We start from the raw sequence: 25224 nt of genomic DNA, 5'->3' as shown, positions 1-25224 counted from the left end.
CCACATTTTGTAGAATAAATAGAGATGTGGCGAAAATTGCCAAATTTGATAATGCTGAGAGCCAAGCGCCATCTATCGTCTGGTAAACGAAGCAACTACTGCGCTTGCGCAGTAGGGCCGACAGCGTCGCTCAGTTACTTGGTTGCGACCACGTGACCATGTTGCGACAACCAACGAACGTTTATTTTTCTACGTGTACGGTCCAACCTTCCTTTGCCGAGTGTCACGTCAATATCGAGTTGCAATCATAAAAGATCGGTCTCGAAGCGTATACCAACAGCGCGAATACAGCACTTCCATCAAACGGGCGCGTTCGTTCCGAGTGTCAACAGGTACATACGTGGCTCTTGCTGACAGTGTCGTAGTTCAACCGTATCTTTTTTAACGTCGGCTCGCTCCTGTATCTCCGAGGCCACGAAATTTGTTTCTATCTACGTCGCTTTGCAAACGACTGACACGGGCCGCCTTTTAATGACAGTTGGGTTGACTTCTGGAGTCTTTCCCGGAAGACTCGCCGCACTTCCCAACAGGCATACCGGCGTATGGGACTAGACCCATGCTGTCGCTGTAGCGCAACATATCTCATTGAATTTCGCTCAGCTGCGATGTGTCCATGGCTATCACGGCGATGAGAGGCGCCGATTCCGAAAATACGTTGGTGACATCAGCGCCATCAGCGCAGTAAAACCTACCGGCGCACCCCCAACTCGCCGCCGCTAATGCAGCTAACACTCCCATTCTCGTACTTCCGAGAGAACTTCCGGTTCCTGTGCCAGAGTATGTCACGACCGTCAAAATTACGCCGCAAATTGTTTTCCGGTCAGTTGGAGAGAAAGAAAAAGTCGATATTTCATTCGTTTTTTGCGTAGAAGTGAATAAACCGAGACGAAAACGGATGCCTGTTCGGCGTTCAGTGAACGTTGAAGGTTTAATGCAAAAGTTATCCGGCAAAAGTACAAAGGTGATTTCATGGTCCCTTTAAGTGTCCCTTTTTTTATTATTATTTTACAGTCAGGTTAAAAACTCTCCATAGCCAAATGTCTTCGCGGGACGAGTAGATGTAAGAAACAGGAATTGTTTCAATCCATGCCTCCTTCTTTTTCTAGAACAAATATTTATATGCAGCAGGTTCTTAAATATAACAGGCTGTTTTTTTTTTCTTGTTTTTTTGTTTTTTTTTCTTTTTGCGTTGTGAAAGTTTTGTTAATGCGGGTTGCGCAGGTGAGTTATCCGCCCAGGGGGACATAACACAGGGGGATAATCTTCAGGACATCAAGAAAAGTACGAGTATGTTACTAAAGTTTTTAATTAGTGACCATAAACATGCGGTTTTAATTATATGCTTTGCTCAGTTTCGGCGAAACCCACTAAATCAGTGAGCTTTAGAAAAACTTGGAGCGCGTAGGTAGCGCAGTGCTGCTATAAATATGCCGCGTGTGCAACAGGCGCAAAGTTATTGGTGCGAAAACGCACCCACGCTGCTTTTTTTCTATCGTAAAGGGGTTAGGACACTTTAAAAATAAATATAAGATAACTATACTGCTAGGACCCATGGCATGTTCCTATATTTTTGTCAATTTGTTTTCAAAAATGCATGAAAGATTCGCAAATAAATCAATTTATACGCCGGACCCTCCTCCGAGTTACGTTTTGAGCACGTGGTTTCAAGGTGATTACGCCTACAGCATTGCTCCCTTCGTTCAAGTCTCTGACACTTATCTCAGCAGCGATCAGTGTGATTGTTATCAAGAGATGTTAGAAGGTGTTTATTTTGACTTCAACCCGCTGGCGACCAGCTCCAGCAAAGACAAGATCGTGAGGCGTCGTCAGCGACGATCTCGCAAGTACATGCAGGGTGGAAGGTCAAAGGGCAAAGGGGCGAGAGTGAGAGTAGAGTGAGTGCATGTGATCGTACCATGGCGAGTCTAAAGTGACTGGATCTTGGGAAAGTAGCACCACTGACTTCCCTGCGTGCTAGCCTGACAGAAACAAACACTAACATACATAACACAAAACCACGCAAGGTGAATGGCTGACTGGTGTCAGTTGCCATGGCAATCGCTATTGTGGTCCATTCAAATCTTTGAAGCTTCGAAAGGATCATTCTGAAGCAGTCGCGCTAAGATTGCTGTGGAGCATCATTGTACTAAAAGCGTCCTTCGCCAATATAAGCCTTTTCGACACTGTGTATGCAGTCAACGTATCAACCATGCTTGCCTCCACTGATCTCTTACAATGATAATGCTCTCCTTACGCACCTCAAGACGGGACAATTATTTTTCGATGCCTTCAAGCACCGACACCGCATGTGGTGGCGGTACCAAGATGTACGCTTGTTTCGCCGGTGTGTGATTAGCAAAATCACGGCATACAAGGAACGTCTGAATAAAGCTACCCGTCACCAGCAAATTTAGATCGGCTCACCAAGAATGGATAGGAAAAAACTGCTCATTTCATGAACCAAAACGGCGAACATAAGGTGAGCTTGGCGCTATTTTCCCAGGATTCAGTTACTTTAGGCGAGGCGAGCTAGGGTGAGCGTGGAAATGCCTAGAATGAGAGAGCGTCTAATTAAATATTGCCGCGCGCAGGGTCATGGACCTCTAGAAGGTTCTCGTTTATTCTTGCTCCGGACCTAACTTTTATCATGTATTCCTGCTTTTGTTGTTCTAGAAAGCGCGTGTTCATTCTCGCCCCGAGCGCGCGACGCTCGAGCCTTCTTCGCCGAATCTTCGAGATAGTGACTCACCTTAGATAAGAGGCCGCCCGCGATCTTGTCGAGTCGGTCTCGCCCCAGTGCTCGATCCCGCGGTTTCGCCGACATCGACATCCGCAACGCTTTGCTGTTTTCTTCTCTTTCCTTTTTTTTTTTTGGGGGGGGGGGGGTGGAAGGGGGCACAAGTTTGCCTCATTAAACGTTTAGTTTATTCAGTTATTATCGCCTCATCAATTTTCATTCATGATTGGTGGAAGTGCGGAGTATCGCATTCTATGCCCGTGAAGCGTACCCCTCCGAAGACATGCCGGCCAAGTGAGGTGCTCAGCCCCGGAAGGCTACCCTTCGCAAAAGACGCCGACACCCGAGCAAGCCGCCGTGCCAAAATCCAACTCCCGGAATCCGGACCCTTGCTACAGAAGCCGAAAAAGATCCCGACAATGACCACCCCGCCCGTCGTCGTCGTGCCTGTCGCTCCGCTGACGCCTACTCCCTTCCTCGGCGAGATCTACGAGGGCTTTGAAGACTGCATCAACCAGTACGAGCTTGTGGCTCGCCACAACGGGTGGAATGACGAACAGCACCTGCAGAACCTCTATTTCTCGCTTGAAGGAACTGCAAGGCGCCGGTTCGAAAACCACGAAGCTTCCTTGACTTCATGGGAGCTTTGCAAGAACGAGTTGACGCGTACGTTCGTCAATCAACACCGAAGAGAGAGGGCCGAAGATCCGCTGCAGTCCAGAATCCATAGCCCCAATGAGAGCGTCACGAGTTTCGAAGACGTCCTGCGCCTGAGCTCCCGCGCCGACCCTCAGGCCACCGAGGAAAAGAAGCTGCGTATTCTGATGCGCGGCGTGAAGGACGACATCTCCGGTGGACTCGTACGCAACCCACCGACGACCGTTCGAGAATTCGTCACCGAGGCGACGAACATGGAGCGTGCCATACTTGCAAGGGCAACCCACTTCCAGCGGCATCTCGGCGTAGCTGCACCCTCGCCATCGAAATCCGACCACGGCTCCAGCCTGACTGAAATTCGCGAGATAATTCGCGACGTCGTCCGAGAAGAGCTCAGGAAGCTCCTGCCTGCTGCCAACCAACCGGCTTCGCTGTCAATAGCCTAAGCTGTCTGCGAAGAAGTGCAGCGGGCAATCCAACCGGAGGCTCCTGCCACCGTAGCAGCACCAGCGGAGCCCGCTCTAAGCTACGCCGCAATGGTTCGACGAGCACCACCAACCCTGCGTCCGTACGTGGCGACTCCCCGACGTGAACCTCCAGCGGCGCAGTATTCCCGACGCCAGGAAGATCGGGCGCACGTCCGCTCATTACAAGCTGCGCTAAGAAAGACCGACCTGTGGCGAACGGTCGACCAACGCCCGCCCTGCGACCACTGCGGGGAAGCCAACCACATCTATCGTGAATGCCCCTACCGCCGACTTGGGCTGCGTGGGTTCCACCCGAACGACCCACGCCCGAGGTATACGGTGAACGCCCTCACGACATTGAGGCGTTACTTCGACGTTCGCAATCCTCTGCATCGCCTCTCCGCCGTGAATCCCGCTCACCGTCGCCCAGACATTCAGCGCCTCCAGCGCCACGACCCCGCCCGAGAGAGCCTGTCTCCCCTGCGCCGGCGGAAAACTAAGTGCGGCAACGCCTGGAGGTGGCGTTGCCGAAGACGACCGAAGTAAAGAGCCTCCAAGAACGCCGGAGCGCTCCCACTCTCCCGACGCTGCGCATTGCAACCACGCTCCCGCTTCGGTGTCCAACAACCTAAACGTTATTATCGACGGCCACGGCGCATCAGCACTCGTGGACACCTACTCAGTCTTGAGTGGGACGCTCTCTCGCCGCCTGCCAAAAGTGAGAACGCCGCGGGAGGGCCCTCAAATACGAACCGCCGGGGGGCACCTCATCACACATGTCGCCAGGTGCACTGCTCGCGTTGAGATTCACGGTGAAACCTGCCCTGTGAACTTCTTCGTTCGGCAAGACTGTTTGAGGGACGCCATTCTCGGAATGGACTTCTTGTGTGAATACGGCGCCATCATCGAGCTTTTGGAGAACAAGCTGGCGCTTCGGAAGCCTGTCTCATCGGCGGAAAATCTCAAAGCGACGTTAGCTGCAGTGCGAGTCCTTGCCAGCCACGTAAACCTGCCTCCGCTGGCGAGTGTCTTTGTGCCCGTCGGGACCGAAGAAGCCACGTATACGGTGTAGCAATGTTAGAAGGAAGCGTCCAGCTTCTCGTTGGACGAGGGACTGGCATTGTAAGAGGCGTAACCGAGCTCCAGGACGGGAGTACCGTAGCCCTTGTCACCAAATTCCGGCAAGAGTTGCAGCACCTTACCAAGGGTACAGCTGTGGGTTGCGTCGAGGAAATTCAGCACTCAGCCGCGATCGCCGTGATCTCAGAAGATGCCTCTCCGACGCAGCACAAGAGAATCACACCATCAGAGCTCGACATCACGATCACATGGTTTATTGGCACCATGGTATGACTAATTTGGGCATTTTTGCCTGTTCGCCAGACGAAAATTATCAAGATTCGTGAATTTATTTCAATTACTAGAGCTTTAAAAATCGCTAAATTTGGTGTATATAGAGGGTGTGCGGAGGAAAAGAAAATCAAACATGTCCGAACTTCCGGGGTGACTATGTTGCTTCCGGCTGGCTATCGTTTTTTCTCGTTTTTGATTGCCCACATTGAGTAGCGCGTACTTTAAGTCTCACCTCGGAGGACTAACTGCAATGCCAACTGAAATTTACTTATACGGGATCGACTTGCCGTCCTGATTTCTTGGGTAAATAGAAAGAGCAATTTTTCCTCAAATAAATGACAAATCTGCCAAAGGTATCATGGGCGCCTTTACACGACTACCAATTCAAGCCGCCTGGCCCATATACATGAAAACTACTTAAAACCTGCAAGTCATTAAACACGCTCAACTACTTTGCGAACGGCAAGACATCCGCGATGGGCACCTACCTACCCAGGTGCAGAAGGTACGCGCTGAGCTTTTCAGCAGAGGTCGCCGTGCCGGCTCTTGGTTTTAGCGGACAATTTTCCTTTAAAGTGTTTATTATTCTTCGTTCAGTGTGATGCGGGTCTCTGTAATGCACACTCTTCTCATATTTTGACTTGCTTGCCTTGGCATTTAAGGTTTATTTTCCACATCTCTGTGAACCTTGCATTTGTACGTGCCGTAATGGCCCCTCGTTGTACTTAGATGATTGGTCGAGGTGCCGCATTCTCGCATTTGTTGCGTCGCGCCATCTGTCGGTAGCACATCGAAGTGGGCTAGCACCGTCTGCCAGTGCCGTCGTCCTGCGATCACCCAGGCTCTGGGACGTCGGTGGCGTCCCTCGTCTCGAGATGATCGAAATAACTTCGCTTTTGGCACATTAATCGCGCAGGTGCGCATCGACAACTTCAATGCCTGACACTGTTGTATTCGTAGAGCTTAGCTCTCGCGCAATTGCTCGCTCGAAAACCAAGGGTCGTCGCGCACCCACCCAAACACAAGCTAAACAGAGAAGATCCGGACGTATCCTTATCCCCCTGTCACCGCGGCCGCAAGAGGCGCGAATACCCAGTATACAAAGTCGCCTATGAGCATTTCATTTCAAGAATAATTTACCCGTCTAACGTTCGTGTCCCAGCCCGTTTAAGCCTAATTCACATAGGGCGATTTTGTTTGCGGCAGTGGCTACGTCTTTCGTGCGGCAGAAAAAGAATGGTGTATGCTGCGGGGCTTAACGCCGCAGCATACCAATTCCAAGAAAACTCGCACCGTGTGAGTCGGGGTATATCAACCGCGTTTCTTCACCGCCACTCTTCCGCATCATCCGCACCTTTAGCACATTCCAAGCGCTCAAAGTGTTTCTAAATTTCACTACTTTAATGGTTTTGATGTCGTTCAGAAAGTTTCTAATTAAAACCATAAGTTTATTTTCGGTAATAAGGAAGTTATTTTGCGAGCTATAGTTAATTGTTCTACTAATCTTGACGATTACTTCCTCAATGATTTCCACCTGACCGTATAACTAACCTGCACACGTCGCATTCGAGCAACTTTCGCGGCTTTTTGAAACACGCCTGTAAAGCCTAAAACCAAAAACCTGTACAGACTGAGTGTGTTTAATTTTAATTCTAACAGATTTATAAAACAGTGATTCGAGTTACACAGGTGCATTTTTCACCATGCATTTGTGTGGCTCGGCGGGCATTGGATAAGGGAATAACCGTTAAGGCAAGTTGGCGTAATAAATAAAATAGGTTAAATAACTTTTTTTAAGTATTAGTCTCAATGGTCATGTTGCAATTGTAATATTGAGGGCAATGACTCTTAGAATGTAGAATACTTTAAATAATCTCCGAAAATGCAATGCATTTTATATAATCATCGAGAGTTTCAGCAATGTGTTCCCCGGTTTAGAAATTGCGAGCGAGAATTCTCCAGAGGTTTAAAAATGCGAGGCTTGCCTTCGATCACGCTTAGAAAAGTGACTTAGTCGTCCCAATCACGTCACCATTATATTGGCAGTGCGTCATTGATGAATTCGCAGACGATACACTGCCGAGATAGTGACGACAGGATTGAAGCGATCATATGGCTCTTCTACAAGTTACATTGGACGCTGCTTCAGGAGCTCTTTTCGAGCTCAATTTTAAAATCCGACGAAAAATCCGGAAACTTGCCGCTGAATATCTCAGTAACTAATAACTTTTCGCAAGTTCCTTAAATTATTCTAGCTTCTATAAGCAATTTCCGTCAATAGCTCATTTGTAGCATGACCCATGAAACCAATGGCTAAAAAGTTGATGAGCAACTTTAGTTAAATAGGAAATTATTTTATCCATGTGCTTCTTATCTAATTTCCGCAGAACCTGATAAATTTATCTTGAAAAGGGCATCCGCGCAACTATCACCCATTTTTGTTTTTATATGTTCTAACTCAAAGTAAGCACCCTGTGAATTTAAATATATTATATGCATTCGTAAAAAATAGTATTTTTGTTGGTTCATCGCTTCTGGACAAAACGTTTGAGATACCTTATGCTGAGTATCATCCTCCTTAGCAGTTGAAGACGCATATTTTATATTATGTTTATTGATCGGCCAGCCAAATTGTAAAGGGACTTACAAAAAGTCTTATCTAGACACCAGGCTAACAGTTGAAGTGCACGGTAATAATTGAACATTTACAGGGAATACATATCAGGCGCCCATTGAGGCTGACTAGCATTCCATTGTCTAAATGAACATAAACACAGGAAAATTAATAGCAATTGGCTTTGTGGCTTTTTAGTAGAAACGACTTTCTTTCCCATCAGAGCAATGGCGAAGGTTGAAAAACTGGTGAAATCAGCTTTTCAATCAGCTTGACGATTTGCTTTAGCTTGATGATCTCTTCAAGCAATCAATCAAGCAAAAAGCTTGACGATCTCCTTCCTTTGCAGAAATTATGAATTAAAATATTGCGTGGGCGTGCTAAATAACCCGTATTCGTGGCTTAGTCTTATAGGTATGCGCGACAGCATTTCATTATTTCTTATATATGCCTCATTTCTGTCCATGCCATGACAACAACGTAAATTTATTTTTAAGAAGTGGAGCGAAAACCATCAAACGATCGACTTCTCATCTGACGTGCTGGCTCACGTCGTTTTCAGCCTGTTAAAAGTCGAAATCTGGTCGGTAACGTTAACTTGGCATTACAATGACAATTCTCAAAAGTGATCATAGTTTCACGACTCCAAATGAAAGATTGCCTGCGAGTTGTACTCACTTTGTAACAACACATATAATATCTGGGTTCAGGGTTTTGTTATAAGTCTTTTTGGTGAACTTCAAAATTGAAGGACCGTAGATTTGGTCACCGCTCTTCTGCCTTTTTATCTTCTCGGAAATGACCTTTGGAGCCTATGAAGGACACAGCAAAAAAAAAAGTATAGTGTTAGGTAATTTTAACTTACGACGCCAGAAGTGAGGAAATGAAACTATAATTCATAAAACCGAACCACTTACGAGTGTAAGATCCGTTATCTCCAATTTAATTTGCACACTTAAGTTCTTCGTTAGCTCCTGTTGCGCCTGGAAATATGCTTACAATGAAACAAATGCAATAACAATTTCTTGCACTAAAAATAAATTAAGGTTCGCTGATTTTGTCTTTGTTTTTTATTTAGTAATTGGCCGATAAAATGTAATAATACAGTTTGCTACTCCGCGAGGTGTGTTTCACGTGGCAGAATTACTTCACTTGTAATCAAATGTTTTTAACTTTAAAAAAACAATAATATATCCTGAAAATCGTGAATCATCTGATAAGGTAATCGATAATCCGAGTTTTTTGGTTTTAGACGCAATATATCTATCCAACCTAAGATCTGCGGTATGAGAGCTAGGGCATCTCTATGCGTGCACTGTCGACTCTTCGCAACACTGTTTATTTTGTCAATGCGACTTTAAATAATTACAGCACTATTTTACACTACCGAATACAAACAGTGTATAATATAATAAATAAGACGATAATTCTAACGCTTTTATAATGTCTGCGTTTTCAGGTGGCGCCACTGTAATGGCTGGCCAGCCACAAAGTGAATGACTTGCTAACAACTCTGGCAGTTATTTTGAACACAACTACTACCACTACCTACAGGCTACAACTTATAGCACGGGTAAAATCCCTAGCTGCAGATGAGCTGATATAAGAGACTAGCGAAGCCAAGTGAGAAACGCTGTGAAAAAAAAAAAGAAATATAAGCTGGGGTAGGATCGGTACGAGAAGAAGAAAAAAGGAGGACGAGTAGTGGAAGGTCAAGGTGGTGGCAAGGGCAAACCTTCTTGGAACCGTCATACAACCTGGGAAACTCGGCGGAATCCCGAGGCGCGAGGGCGGTTCGTAATGGCCGAACCCTTGGCACCTCAGAGCAGAAGACGGCTGCCACCAGGACGAAGGAAGCTGCGTGTTCTACGACCACCGACTGCACATTCCTGCCAACGCTGACCACGCCATACGAACTGGTGAAGTGCCTTTCGCTGCCCTATTTCGCTTGTACGCGATCTACGACTGTGATTTAATTTACCAACGGGTCTTTTAATACAGTCATGAGTGAATATTTTTTGTATATATTTTTTATTTGACTAAGTTATTTTTCTTATTCTCGTTTTTGTTTTCTAATTGGATTTGAACCACATAACTAAAAGTTATATCAAAAATTCTCTGTCTCGTCTTTCTTTCGAGGGCAAACAGCTCTTCCGCAAGAACTTTCCCACAGCTGTGTATATGCCTAAATTAATCACACTCTTTTTCGCTCAGTTAAGACTTTTTAAAGAAAACCCAGAATTATTAGAGTCCTGGTCTTTATATTTATATTTAAAAAGGCCAGGTATGCGAACAAATTACTTTTATTGTTACCTCTTATACCATGTAGTCACGTTCACTGAAGGTATACAACTACGTTCATTGCCATGGTTTATTATTTTATCTTATTCAACCACTCACAACAACGATAGCAATCTACAGGGACCGATAAATTGAAAGAGCGTATCTTCTCTTAAGATGTAGCACCTAAAATAATTATATTTTCACCGCAATTATCCCTGTCATTTTGAGGATCAATCAGTTTTATTACTGGTCCTAAAATATGCATAATGAAAGACCCGAACACCGCCAAGACCAGTAATAAGCTTTAATGCTATACCATTACGAAAATATACATTAAAACTGTAAGCAGTCAAACTCTCGGTAATGTCTATGATATCCTAGACAAAGACGCCTTCCGAATTCTCCCAAAGCTTCATGAAAATTAAAGAGCGAATATGCTATAGAGTTTGTAACTGACTTTCATTCTTTAACCCGAGACAAGATAAACACACACACACACACCTGTTAAAGTGGGCAGATAATTTATATCAATGTCTAGTATTTTATAGAAAAAGAGGTGATTGAGAACGGTGAAGGTTATCGTTGATTTAATTATGTCGAGGTTGGAAAATAAAGATTATTTTCCGGGTTCGAGATGATGTCTGTGTGTATGTCCGTTTTTGTTTTCTTGCTATTGGTTGAAGCATGGAAACTACGAGAAAAACACATGCCTCTACCAAAAATTCTTACTAAAACAAATTCACACTTCACAATGCTCGTTTTTATTTCCCAAATAACTATTCCATAATGCTCAAAATTGAAAGAATAAAACACGAAGGACAAGCACAGGACAACCACGTTCGTTCATTTAGCAACGACGTTTTTTTTGGGCAGGCAAATTTCACCCTGAACGAGACCCCAACTAAGTTAAGGTGATAAGGGGAACCCAAACTGGGAGATGAAAAGGCTGATAAGGGGGAAGGAAAACTGGGAGATGGAACAGGTGATAAGGGGGGAGGAAAGGGAAACTGGAAGATGGAAAGGGGCAGAACTACCGTGATGGTGTGGTTATTACGGGGAGTTGCGAAATTTTTCAAGTTCAGGCCTGATGAATTCTAATCCCGTCTTGATAAGGGTACTGAGGCCGATGAAACGACGTTTTCTGCGTTTTGGATGAGGAAGTATTAGATGATCTCGCGTCCGTAGCGATTGCGGTCTCCTCCCTTTGTCTTGGTCCCTGCACAAGTCAGGCGCGCATCCAATGCATTCGTTCGCGTAAACCGCGATCGGATGAATGGGGTCGTCGGTTCTTGAAGTAGCTTCATTTTTCTGCTCACGCAGGCGGTCATTTATACATTGGCCGGTTTGTCCCATGTACTCAGCTCCACATTTGAGGGGGATGGAATAAACTTTTTGTCATCGGTCGTCAACGTAGCGGATTAGCGTACTGTACATTCCGGGCTAAGCTCAGGAGCACTTGCCCGGAATGTACGGTAGTCCGCTACGTTGATGACTACCTGATTATTCAACCTTCAGCCAATAAATTCGAGGTGACCGTGGCCTCGTTCGGAAGGGCAGGAGGCAAACTAAAATTTAAAAAGGAAGATTCATCCTCGGAAGGGCTCCAATTTCTAGACCTGTGATTGAAAACAACCAACGAAGGCGTTTACTGAGCGTTCAGGCACCGTTCAGAAAAGCCCGTACTCCGATCTGAGAGAGCTCATTCAAAGTCTGTAAAAATAGGTATAATGAACATGATAATCACATCAGCTAAGACGAAATCCTGTCATCATTCGGCAACAGATAGCGTTAAGAGCCAAACTCGATGACTCCTGAGTTTTGGATTTCCGGTGGAACGCCTTGTGTCCGTTTTCCACCAGCTTATGAACCCAAAAGTAACCACAAAAGCATCTTTCAGTCGAAGGATAGCCAGCATACCATACATTCATAGCGCTTCCCATCGTATTCGATCTATTGCTTCACGCTATGACACAAAAGTTGTCTTTTCCAGTAGATTCAAATTGGCAAGCATGTGCAACGTGATCAACCGAAACGAAGCCAAGCCGGCTTGCAAAAAGAAACACGCAACATTCTTCCGGGCCTGCAGCGCAGAAAAAGTTCATTCCACTCCCCTTAAATGCGGAGCCAAGTATATAGGACAAACAGGGCGATGTATAAATGACCGCTTGCGTGAGCACAAAAATGAAGCTACTTTAAGAACTAACAACCCCATTTATCCGATCGCGGTACACGCGAGACAATGCATTGGATACGCGCCTGACGGGTGTAGGTCAATATGGTCCCGGACAATATGGTCCTGGACAGAATGGTCCCGAACATTATGGTCCTGGACAATATGGTCCCAGACAATTCGGTCCCGAGTGTAATACTGGACAAAATGGTCCCAAGTAAATTATTCGAGACTTTTGACGCTCTTTCTAAAATGTCGCTGTTATCTGCAGCGACTACTTTTAAGGTGAGTGATAGAAATGGAATGCGGCTCATTCGTCACATGCAACGAGCTTGAGTAAACTTAGAGCGGTAAACCAGCGGTCAAAAAAGGAACCCCCCCGATTGCCGCCATCTTGCCTGTTTGCCACATTAGTGATCACGTGAGGTTAAGATGGTTGCGCCCAGAGGTGGGCCAGATTAGATTGGCCAGATCGCGGTCAGCAGATGGGCACTCTGGGGCTGCGTTCGAATCTTAAAGTGTAGGGCAGTCTACTTCCGGTATATGTATTGAGATACGACCGGAAGTACACCGCCCACACTTTTCCGCACCGGTGCCGGAGGTGCAAATAAATTGAACGCAGCTTCTATCTCACTCCTGGCACTGCTGGGTGAAGTTCTCGTACCCGTTGCGTTCGAAAACCTAACCGCGTCCAGCGTTGCTGCATCTATCTCGTCACGTGACTTGATCCGCCGGAATAACTCGGCACCATTTGAGTAAGATTCGAACGCAGCCCCAGAATGCCCATCTGCTGAGCGCGATCTGGCCAATCTGATCTGGCCCACCTTTGGGCGCAGCCATCTTAACGTCACGTGATCACTAATGTGGCAAACAGGCAAGATGGCGGCAACCGAGGGGGGGGGGGGGGGGTGCCATTTCCGCTGCAGGCAGTGGGTTCCGGTTTACCGCTATAAGGTAAGGCTCAAGCTCGTTGGTCACATGTCGATTCGTCATAGGGGGGAATAAAGAGAATTTATCGTGCAGACACTGTATGTTTTGATGCAATGTTAACAAATTGCAATGGAAATAAACATGCTTTTGAACACATGGCTCGTTTTATTGTGTTCCAACAAAAGGTCTACGACCTTGAAGCGTCACTTGATGTGGTAACCTGATAATATGGCCCACGCTGTTCAGGGGGTCATTCATGGTACGGCTGCCTTGTACGTACTGTGTGCAAACTGTTAGAAGTCGCTGTTGCATTTCTCGATAGACTAGTTCAAACTCAAATTTAACGCATGAAACGAAGAACGAATGGTGAAAATTATGCGCAAAAAATATAAACTCTAGATTGACAAACGGCTCGCAGGATAAGTTTTTTGAGAATCACATTTAATAACCGAAACCTGTGAAGATCCAGCATTAAAAAACGAACTTCGAAATGACCAACAGCTCATGTCATAAATGTTTAGCAAAAATAAATACACGCAATCTACAAACCTGTGAAAAGCAAGCAAAAAAAATACAAAGCCGCGAAAATGATTTGGGACCATTTTGGCCGGCTTAGCACTCGGGACCATTTTTTCGGGGACCATAACGTCCGGTGCTATTTTTTCCGGAACCATATTGTCCAGGACCATAATATCCGGGACCATATTATCCGGATCCCGCGCCTGACTTCGCAGGAACCAAGACAAAGGGAGGACACCGCAATCGCTACGGAGGCAAAATCATCGAATCCTTCCTAATCCAGAACGCAGAAAACAACGTTTCATCGGCCTCAGTAACCTTATCAAGACGGGAACAAGTATTCATCAGACCTGAACTGGGAACTTTTTCCAAATCCCGTAGTAACCACACCATCACGGTATTACTGCCGCTTTCCATCTCCTTCTCCTTCCCCTTTATCACCTTTTCCATCTCCCAGTTTGCCTTCCCCCTTATCACCCTATCTTAGTTGGGGTATCGTTCAGGGTGCAATTTTTCCGCCTAAATAAACGTCGTTGCTAAATGAAAAAACGTAATTGTCCTGTGTTTATCCTCCGTGTTTTATTCTTTCGATCTTAAGCATTCATGTCCGACTCGCATGCTTTCACCAGTACTATTCCATAAAGCTGCTAATATTTTTATAGCCCATTTGTTTTGTGGTTGCTGTTTGTTCTAATACTTTTGTTTATTTCTTTCTTTTTTTTTGTAGTTTAAGATAGCCTTGGGTGCAATAAATATGTATCTTCTTCTTTTCATTTTTGAACCTAATATGATCAAATCCTTAAAACGTTGTATTTGTGATTTTCCGATGAGTGTCATTTAAAAAAAATCACGAGCCATTCCACTTTGTCAAGGTGGATGACCAGCGAAGCTGTTTACCACACGACGCTGACGTGACACAGAAATTTAACAAATGTACCAACACATTTATTGTCTTGATCGGTGGTCATCGTGACGAAAGGTACGCACACACACGTCGAGGACTATTGCCGCCCCGAGGAGCAGGAGGAAACTAGACACGCGCGACGGGACCGCCAGCCGGCGGAAAGTACACACGCGAGACGGGACGGCCATCCCGTGGAAGGAAAGGAAGCAAGGCGTGCAAGCACTTGGAACGACGACAAAAAGGGGGTAATGCGAGCGTGGACGTAAACCGAGTTTTTGTTGACGCACACGAAAAATGCACGGAACCCTAGCCATTAACAGCTTCACTGTAAAATGGCGCACAGGCAAGGAGAAAGGGAGAAGAGAACACAGTGCGCTGACCGCCAACCAACGTCACTAAAACACTGAATTCCGAAACTCACCCTTGAAACCCGGACCGCTCGCATCCGCTGAGACAAACCTAAATGTGATAACAGCGCCACCCTTTAGCGACGAGTCAAAACATAAAAGTTGATTTATATCGCTTCTGCGCGCAATGGCACTGCGATATGGCGCCACCAGCCGTTCCGCGATTTAGCACGAATCGACCTGAACCAATATGCGCAGCCATGCATTTCCCGGAGTGGCCGCTGTGGGAGAAATGGCGGCATTGCGATCACCTTTACTTCGGTGCTCGAGTACTGATCAGAGCCTCTTTTTTCAAAGCAGGCTCTATGGCAGTTTCTTAAATGAGTTGTTCTAGTAACGTTGCTCCCAGCTGATGTTGTGAAATAAAAAGGAAGATGAGGCGTCAAAAGTGAAACACAGGCGCCCTAAAAAAGGAAAAACAATGATACATGATTAAGTTGTGCTATGAAGGGAAGAGGAAAAAGCAGAAAAAAAAAACCACCAACGGGAACCCAATGGACCGATCTCACCAGCCAGTTTGACTACGCCACCGCTGCCGCAATGCATCGAGGGAGCTTTAGTCTTTCTGCACGTGCGACAACCTCGCTGGAGCTCTGCGCGTGTGGAGCATCAGGCGGCACGAGCCGTCTTGTGTACTGCTGCCTGCTTCCTGCGAACTAAAGTTATGGCGGCGTCACGCATGCGCCGAACGCTTGGTGAGATCGGTCTATTAAATTAAACAAATAGGAGGAAAGTAAGAAAAACAAAAAAGAAGAGAAATCAAATTCTATGCCCGCCAAAGTTAATCGTTCTAGCCGTTGGCTAGGAGGGCTACTTCCTTATCACTCAAATAAAGCGAGGGGCGGGTCACACCAGCTCAGACATCGCTAACATTTTCTTTTTTTTTTTCTTTTGTTGAAAGCTATGTGTGAGCCACCCCTCGTTATCTTTGAGTGATAAGGAAGTAGCTCTCCTAGCCAACGTCTACAACGATTGATTTTGGCCGGCCAAGTATTTGATACCTCTTATGTTCCCTTTGTTCTTTTTTATTTTTCCATTATCTTTTTTTTTGTTTCTTTTTTTTATTGTACTTGAATTTTCGTTTGTGTTTTTTTTTTTTCTTCATCTTTCCTTTCTAGGACAACTCACTGATGTGTCACTGGTTTTCCTCATTTTTCTGATGCGTATGTATCATTTCTAATCCCTTGTCTTTCTCTACCTTTCGGAATACATCAGTTCGGAGACATCGCTCTTTGTTCTCTTCTCTTCTCTTTCTCACTGCCTGAGCGGTGTTATTGAAACGATGTCATTGAACAAACTGACTCAACTCTACACTTTACCCAATGAGTGTCACGATTTTCATTACCTTCTAGATGGGACTGCATAGCCTTACATAATTCTGAAGCAGAAACCAAGTTCAAGTTTTCGGGCGACTGTTCTAACGAAACGTATAGTCAAGGACCACCGCATTTTTATGCGATCGTCTGCACTTCAACAAGAACGCTACGGATAAAATTGGTACCTCTTTATCAGCCTTCCTCATACTACCAAAAAGTCACAGCCCTGACATACTTTCAGGGTAGCTTTTCCTACATTTTTGATCCAATATATATATAAAAGAAACATCTTCTAAGCGACGATAGTAATCTGAAGAGAAACTGAAAAACACTTCTAAACAATTGGGTTAGAAAAGCCCGTCTATCTCTTGTTGCTTCCTTAATTCAATTAACGCTCCTAAGATGGGCCAAAGTACACGTAAACCGTTTTTATCTTGAAAACAAAACGAGCAGCGATTACCGCGCAACGCATCCGGAGGAACTTTCTGTCGTCAGTTATCCGTCTAAAGCGTCGTGGCGTCATCGCCGGAATCTCCGAGCCAGCAAGCCACTCGCGAGTAAGGGTCATCTGACATTCGGATGACATCACCTTAAATAGTTCTTCGGGTTCCCACTCTGTTTTCTACCTGTCCTGCAATTGGAGGGCAGTATGAAGCGTAGGTACACTCCCCCCCAAAAAATTTATATTATTACATACCTTGTCCAATATACGACACCCCAAAACTTCAGTTCGACGAACAACGCACTGACGTCCAGCAGACGGCCACAACGTTTTCGAGGGGCTTGAAAGCGGTGAGATGTACCTCGTTAAACAGCTAAAGCGCCTATGAACGACTACAAAAAAAAAACACTGAGGTTTTTCAGTAATGCCAAGAAAACCCCGATTACTCTCTTTGTAGTCAATAACACGTGCATTAGCTATTTTAATAAGTTGTACCACTCGGCTGCCAAGCCACCTGTGAAAGTTGGGAACGTCGGTTCGATGTCAGCGCGGCTGTACCTTGAACTGAAGTTTTGGGGTGTCTATATGGGCCAAGGGGAGTAAGAATATTCCCTTTTTTTCTGAGAGTGCGCAGTGAATATGAGAATTGGCGATTATGTCGCTTCTACCAATAGCACCGAGAAAAATCTTTACGCAGATGACCTTTCATACGCGTACTTTCAAGTGTTTAAACAACTCCTCAGTTTCCTCCTGTTTATGAGACATAAATTGAGGAACTTCTGTAAATAAACTGAATCTCCAAACAGCCACTGTAGATATTGACGGGGCATTTCGTTCAGAGCGCCGCATATTATTTTGAACACGTCATTTGCATGAGTTATAGTAAATACGCACCTCCTTGGGGTCATTGTCTCAAGGTATGGTCACTGTCATAAGGTAATTATATAAACTTGAAGCAAAATGATGTTCTAAATCCAGCACTTATACCTTTCTATTACAGCGGTTTTTGGCATATTGAAAACAGACACTTGTACTATGTTGTATGTTTATTATATGCAAAGACAGGTTACCACTTCGGAAGCCCCCTCAAGCCATTCTCCAATATCAGATTTCAGATTTGCATCCTCTGGCCTCATTCCGTCCAAAAGAAAGGCAATCGTGATACCCTTCTCTGTAGCATCTTTAAAAAAATATATATGCACTATTATTTTTCGAAAATAAATATATCTCAATTTTAACTTACCTGTTTTCTTTTTTCCTTCTTTTTTTTTTATTTATAAGATATATTTCGGATTAACTAGTGACAGTGGCATTCGCGTACATAACTGATGCTACGACATTGCTGAAGACACTTATACCTTTCGTTGTACGTTGTATGGCATCAAAGTGCTAAAAAGACGACGGAAAAAATAGATCACGACGAACACCGCAGTGAGCAACCTTCAACTTGCCAGGCGTCGATTTAGCGCTTTTGTCTTACACGATGAATTACCAACTAGCCCTAGTACATACTCTTCATTGCATGCCCTACTTTGAAAACAAACTCGCAAAAAACGAAGGACGTCTCGTGGTTTCTACTGTCCTCACAAATCTTTATTTTTCTCAACTGTTATATTATGATTTTGTTTTCAAATTGTACGGCAATGTCCACTCTCAATAGAGGCAACTATTTCTTTCATAAAGCCATATTTTTATTTCTTTTTTTCCAAGGCAGCCGAGTAGAGTGAAATTATAGCAATAATTAAGAGAGCTCACATGCAATCTAATGAGCGATCACGCTAAAAAATCGGAGACACTGTAATAAAAGGGAGACAACTACAACAATATCTGTAGTTCACCAAAGACGCTGAACTCGGAGTAAAGAAGTTGTAAAATTGCTTACAACACAATGGCGTTAATTAGCTATTGTATGTACTGCACTGACATGTCCTTAATCGCGCGCTAATTCATCATTTTATGCTTCAACAAAAAGGCATTACTGGTCAGACCATTAGAGCTAGCTTAGTCAGTTAAGCCCGCCATATGTGCCCTTTTGATTCGGTAGAGCAAAACACATATAATTATTTTTATTTTATAAAGTATTTTGCTAGTCTACAGGCTGGACAAAGATTGAGCGTTAGTAAATTTAATAATATCTTTCTTTACACTTTAGTGGCCGTCTGTGCTAGCCCCCTTCCCCCATAAAGGCAGCAACAACGTGCGTAGAAATAGATTAAGTGTATGTAACCTTATTCAGCTCAAGGTTTAACAAGAGGGCCATGCAGAATTTTGATTTACATTTTATTCTGAATTTTAGGACTTCACGCACAATAACGCCATGTTAAACACTTCACTAATTTGAAAAATCCCGCCCCAAGAAATGCTGCTCCGCTAGAAACGTCCTAAATATTTCGATATTAGGGTGCCTAAAAATGGCCTACACAGGACAATGATATGCAACACGCCAAGTTGTTATATATTGTTACTCTCCGTGTAGCGGTTAAACTGAAACGAATCACAATATTTATCAAACTAATATTAGGAAGCATGTAGTTCATTTCTTTTTTATTAATATTTCTGGCCATTGCCACAAATGTTAATATATCAAATGTAGAGGGCATATCTGACCATGCAATAGTTTTTTGTGATTTATCTTTCCGGCAAAATACGAGCGGTACTAAAGAGCTGAAACGGTTCTGAGATTTCACTAGGGTGGATGATGTTGGCATCCTCGATATCTTGGAAAAGGCATTTGAAGAGTTTTCTGAGATAAGCAATCAGAATGCTGTATGTGTTGATAAGTTATGGCTTTTTTTTAAGAATGTTGTCTTATCGTGTATTGACCGATTTGTTCCGGAGCGTTCAAGAAATAAGAAGCAGAGTCTTCGGATTACACGAGATATTTGACACCTGAAACGTAAAATACACCCTATTGAAAGGTACCAACCAATTTTAAAATGTACGCTTCCTTCCCTTCGCCAACAACTACGGGTACTCGTGCGCACATCTAGGTATTATTTTTACAACGTCAAAATGGCAAACTTCCTCAGGGAAAACACCAGAAAATTTTTACGCACATTTGACTAAAACAAATTTAACTATCAAGGAACTGGGCCACAACGGGAACAGGCTCACCGATGAACCGAGTATAGCAAGCGAGATTATCGTTTTTTTTTTCTACTTTTTATACCACGGATAATTCCATAATGCCATCATTTACTCATGACCATCGTAAAATTCGCGACTTTGTAGTGTCAGTAAGTGGTATTTTTCATAGCCTCCGACTGGACGTTAAACAGTCATGCGGCCCGGACCGGATTCCTAACGCATTCCTTCACAGGTATGCGGAATGGAGTGCGTAGTATCTTTGTGAAGTATACTTTTGCAGCTTAAAAACTGGCGATGTGCCAAAACAGTGGAAAGTAGCGAAAGTTGTGCCAATTCATAAAAGTGGAGATAAAAAGTGCGTTTCGAATTACAGACCTGTCTCGCTACTGAGCACATGTAGCAAAGTTCTTGAACATTTTCTCTTTAAACACATTGCGACTTTTTTAGAATTCGCAGAATTTTTGGTAAAAGACAAACATGCGTTCCGACGTGGTTACTCAACAGTTACTCAGCTTCTCCACACATTCCATGAATTTGGTGCTACAGTGGATAACGATGGCCAAGTGGATTGTATCATCTTAGATTTCGCGAAAGCTTTCGACAGGGTGTCACATCGGAAACTACTGTTCAAACTTAAGCAGATACTCGATAACGATTAACTTTTACGTTGGGTTGATTCCTATCCTACGAGCCGTCGACAGTACGTGACTGTTGGGAAAGCGGAATCCCTGGATCTGAAAGTCATGTCATGAGTACCGCAGGGCTCGGTACTCGGTCCTTTCGTTTGTGTGTGTGTTTATAAATGATCTGCGTGTAGATAAGCCCGGAATTCAGTGCCGTCTTTTCGCCGACGACTGTGTTTTGTTCGCCAAAGTGTCATGCACCTTCGATCAATTATGTTTGGGCAGTAGCCTACAATCTATATTTTCCTGGTGTCAAGCATGGCAGATGGATTTGGACGTAAAAAATGCGTGCATATGACAGTAACACTAAAGAAGTCTCCAATCTTGTTTTGGTATTCTATCAACTCAGTACCGTTAGAAAATGTCACTTCTCATAAATATTTGGGCATTACCACCACATCTACTTTAAGCTGGTCTGTTCATTATTCAACATGAATCGCAAAAGCGTCTCATAAACTGTGGAAATTTCAAAGGACTCTGCGACACTGTACCCCGGAAACTAAGCTTGTTGCGTACACTACATTGATTCGTCCATTATTGGAATACGCGGACATTTTATGGGACCCGTATTCGCAGTCATTGATTGACAAACTTGAGGGAGTGCAAAAAAAAGCACTGCGATTTATATATAACGGATACGGCATGCATACGTATATGTCATCTCTTTATGAGTTATCCGGGTTAACCCAGTTATCGACCCACAGAAAAGTGAAGCGTCTGAATTATTTGTATAGATTAATACACGATAAGATAGGAATGAAGTTCGAAGACTATCTGGTGTACAATCTCAGTCGAGTCACATGCCAGAAGCATGACAATCTTCTTTGAGAGTTTCAATGTAAAAAAGACATTTTTAACTACTCTTTTTCTCCGAGTACTGTCCGAGGCTGGAATGGCCTGCCTCATAACATTACAGGCAGTGCCACATCCGACTCGTTTGTCAACGCCTTAGATGGAGTTTTAAATCCATTCAACTAATCATTTGTCAAGTGTTACATCTGTTTATTGAAGCGCTTGTATTATATGCCTTTTACTTTTTTTCAACTCTGTTTTTTGAAGCCATGTATAACTAGAGCTGTGCTGTTATATATGTCACATATGTACTCACATGCCTTGGCCCACAAAAGTAGGCCTGCATTATTCAAATAAATAGAAACAATGACGGCCAGATATGCCCAATTTGTTATATAACCATATCTGTTTTTTATATAAGTCTAGATATGCCATTTTTGTAAGGAAATGTATGGTGTCTGCTTAATACAACCCGCTAAATTAGATGTGAAAACTTTGGCAGTTTTTTTCGTTTAGGTCATATGACTTGGATTGAACGCATAGATTAAATTATTTCAAAAGTTGCTTGTATCATTGCTTTATTACACCTACATCGTATAATGCATCCATCAAGTGCCACATTTCTCCTCTATGTAACAATATTCTTATCTGACTTGAACTATCGTCATCTGGTCAGGGGTACTACCACTAAAACAAATGTACATCAAATACGTTTACTACAAGAAAGAGCACTAAGACTTTTTATGTAACCTGCCATATAACTTTCACACCAAAATAATTTTTGAGAAACTGCTTTTTTTTATATAGATTACCAATACGTAGAAGTTTGTCGCCTCCAATTTATCGCTCTAAGGCTTCTACCTCTTTGACTTAAGTGAGCCTGCCTCCTCACAAGGCTTAGCATGCGAAGAGAAGTCACCGTTTGAAAAAGTTGAAAATTTCGTGCTGGGGCCGTCAGCACATCGAAATTGTAGCTAGAACCGTCGGCCCCTAAAACTTTCGAAAGGAAGTATCAATACGCATTTATTTTCATAATACAATTTAACAAGCCATTTTATTTGCGATTTATTCGATGTTTAAACTTATTAAATTGGTCGTCTCTAAGAAAACCTTCAAATATTCAGCTTAACATACCGTGTACGCATCAGCTTCACTTTAATTATTTCTGTGTTAAATCGAAGCCAACAAATACTATAAAACGTTTCCAAGAATTAATATACATAAAAATGACGAAAACTTGTATCTTGCATGGAATGGAACTTTGAATATGTCGCTCTTCCGAATGTACGAATTTCTATACCCGAACCAAATATTACATATGATTTTTATTTGATGTTTCAGACCATGCCGAGGGCTGGGTACGAAAAAAATAAAACTTGGAGGATTCTTAAGCTTCGCCTTTAAAAGTAGAGCGTGAGAGCGTCATCGGATCTGTTTGCATTGCCTTCGCTCCTCATGATCTTCCTCCCAGTGAGCTGGAAGTGCGGCGGACATGGCCTCGTCAGTAGTGTGTCTGGCGCGCAAATAAAGGGTCGTGGGTTTGAATCCCGACTAAATTTCTTCGAAGATAAAGTGAGTAGGCAGGCGAGCTGGTTGATGTCACGCACTTCTCGAAAAACCGGAGACGACGGACGAAAAAGTGGGCAGCACACAAGACGTCTTAAAGGCAGCTACTAAACTTTATTGGCACAGTCGTTTATATACGAATCTCTCCCACACGTCTCCCATAACTGCACACGCCCCTAAGACTTTCAACCGGGGTACATCTCGTTTTGACTTTCAAGACGAGGTGTACCCTAGTGTGCCAAAATTCTTCAATATATTTTATTTAAGGTAAATGCATTACTTGTTTTGTGTGTGTGTGTTTTTTTTACGGCGCCAGGTTATGTGGAGTGGCTGTGACACCATGACCCTGCTGACCAATCAGGATTTTCGCCTCACGCCACCGACGCCGGCTTTTCTGCCACTCCACCGAGGCCGGATTTTTCTGCGACAGGAGCTCCTTAACACTGCCGCGTTAAAAGAAATAATTGTTTTTAATGAACGCTAGATCAGTAGATTTTATATTCCTCTCATATTCAAAGCATTTTCGTTGAGCTAAAATAACTTCATGTGACCATAACAGTATTGTACTTGTTGAATACGTATTCGTTTAAGCTTTCATTTGATATTTCGATCATGCCACAATATTGAATGTTACAAAGTTTATCATCCAAACCAGGTAAATTATCGCCAAAAATGCGAAATACTAGGTTTTTTTATTTTTTGTAAACATTCGGCTTTTTTTTTTTTTTACAGTTAAGACCATGTACGAATTTTCTTTTAGTGCGGTTGCTATGTGAGCCTGGCGAAGCTCCCAGATACACGACCTGTGACGATAGCCCAAACCCCAAAATCCGCTTTTGGTCCTTCAGAAGTCAAAATCTTGGGAACTAAAGTATGACGCGAAAATGGTTTTCAGTTTTGTCCTAGTGAAGTATTGGCAAAGCATTTATATGTTGTTGTTTTTATTGTCGTTGTTGTTATTTTAAACATGACTTTTTTATAACGATTTGAAATTATATCCTGCCATCACAATACAATGAAATATTACGTTTATTAAATATTCTAGTTAGCCATAAAGTCGAAACTTTCTATAGACGATCCTAAGCACCCAATGCTAATAAGTATGTTGGGGCTAGGAATACAGAGTATACGCTTCTCAGTTTCTGATTAGTATTAACTAATACTGTGTTATCGCCCTCTATAATGTGTGCCATTGCTTGGCAGAATTGACAGAACGGACAGTGCACATGACTCGCATACCCCAACATGCTGAAAATGTAATATCTCTTTTCGACGGTTATTCACTCGTTATTGGGCTCCTGAAAAAATGTAATATTTTTCGAGCATTGGAACTCAGTGTTGGCTCTTTTCGTTGAACAAAGTCTAACATGAACTTTCTCTTGAGGATCAACATCAGAGTCAACGTCTCATTAGTAGACTTAGGTGTTTAGCGAAGCGTCGGGTGGCATTCCGATTCTTCGTTCTATCTTTAAAATAAAACAGGAGTTAACAAACGTTGAACGAACAAGTCTATGCACTAAACTTGACAGGCATTCAATCGCAGTGCATTGTTACCCCTCATAATTTTGTGTATATTGGCGCAGTTCTTCATCATAATAATATATCAAATATACTCACCTTCTTCATTGTTTAGGTAGTATTTCTTGAACTTAGTAGCAAAACAGAAGGAAAATAATGTGAATGTAAGCACTCTAATAAAAGCTTTCATTTTACACAGCTATAATGGGAAAAGAAAAATCATGGTTTCTGTACGTCACGAACGCTTTTTTATCTGAGTGGAATACGGAAGACCGCAACAGTTTCAGAGATTTTTGTTTATAAGTTTTTTTGCGGCATACCAACGGTTTGCTTCCGAAATAAAGCAATGACCGCTCCTAGGAATGATCGGAAAACACAGCACCCTTGCTGTTGTACGAACAAAAAAAACGAATTAGAGACTAAATATAGAGGTTTGTCACGTAGTTTTTACGAAGTCCAGGTTGGACTACCCATACGCGTCTCATTAGCACCGATCACTGGGATCTGAGGATGAAGCTCGATAAATAACCAGACCAAACGTATGCTTAGACAAGAATATAATAATGTGTTTGGTGCAACACGGAGCCCAACTTGAGCACGCTGAAACATCAAGCTCAGTGTCACATCGTGGTCTTTATTTTAGGCCTTAAGCTAATAACTTTTTTTTAGGTGAGACATTAAAATTTATTCATTTTAATCAACACAGAACTCAGTGCAAATCTGTGAAGTTAAACTTATTCCGATGACTCCATTTTGTCTGAATACAAATTGGTTTACTT

General features: G+C 43.4%; 1 protein-coding gene across 1 annotated transcript in view; it reads right to left on the bottom strand.

Annotated features, from left to right (window-relative positions):
* The window catches only part of LOC115314936, a 53198-nt gene extending 28563 nt beyond the window's left edge, over window positions 1-24635 (bottom strand). Inside the window, exons 1-4 of the mRNA XM_040210152.2 lie at window positions 24545-24635; window positions 17870-17979; window positions 8746-8811; window positions 8507-8640 (exon numbers count right to left, since the gene is read on the bottom strand). Of these exons, the coding sequence (XP_040066086.2) occupies window positions 8507-8640; window positions 8746-8811; window positions 17870-17979; window positions 24545-24635 (401 nt within the window). The remainder of the gene's footprint in view (window positions 1-8506; window positions 8641-8745; window positions 8812-17869; window positions 17980-24544) is intronic.
* Between the last annotated feature and the right edge of the window lie 589 nt (window positions 24636-25224).

This window comes from Ixodes scapularis, unplaced genomic scaffold, assembly GCF_016920785.2.
Source record: "Ixodes scapularis isolate PalLabHiFi unplaced genomic scaffold, ASM1692078v2 PGA_scaffold4__175_contigs__length_147842914, whole genome shotgun sequence".
Taxonomy (NCBI): Eukaryota; Metazoa; Arthropoda; class Arachnida; order Ixodida; family Ixodidae; genus Ixodes; species Ixodes scapularis.
This window is presented reverse-complemented; position numbering and strand designations above follow the sequence as displayed.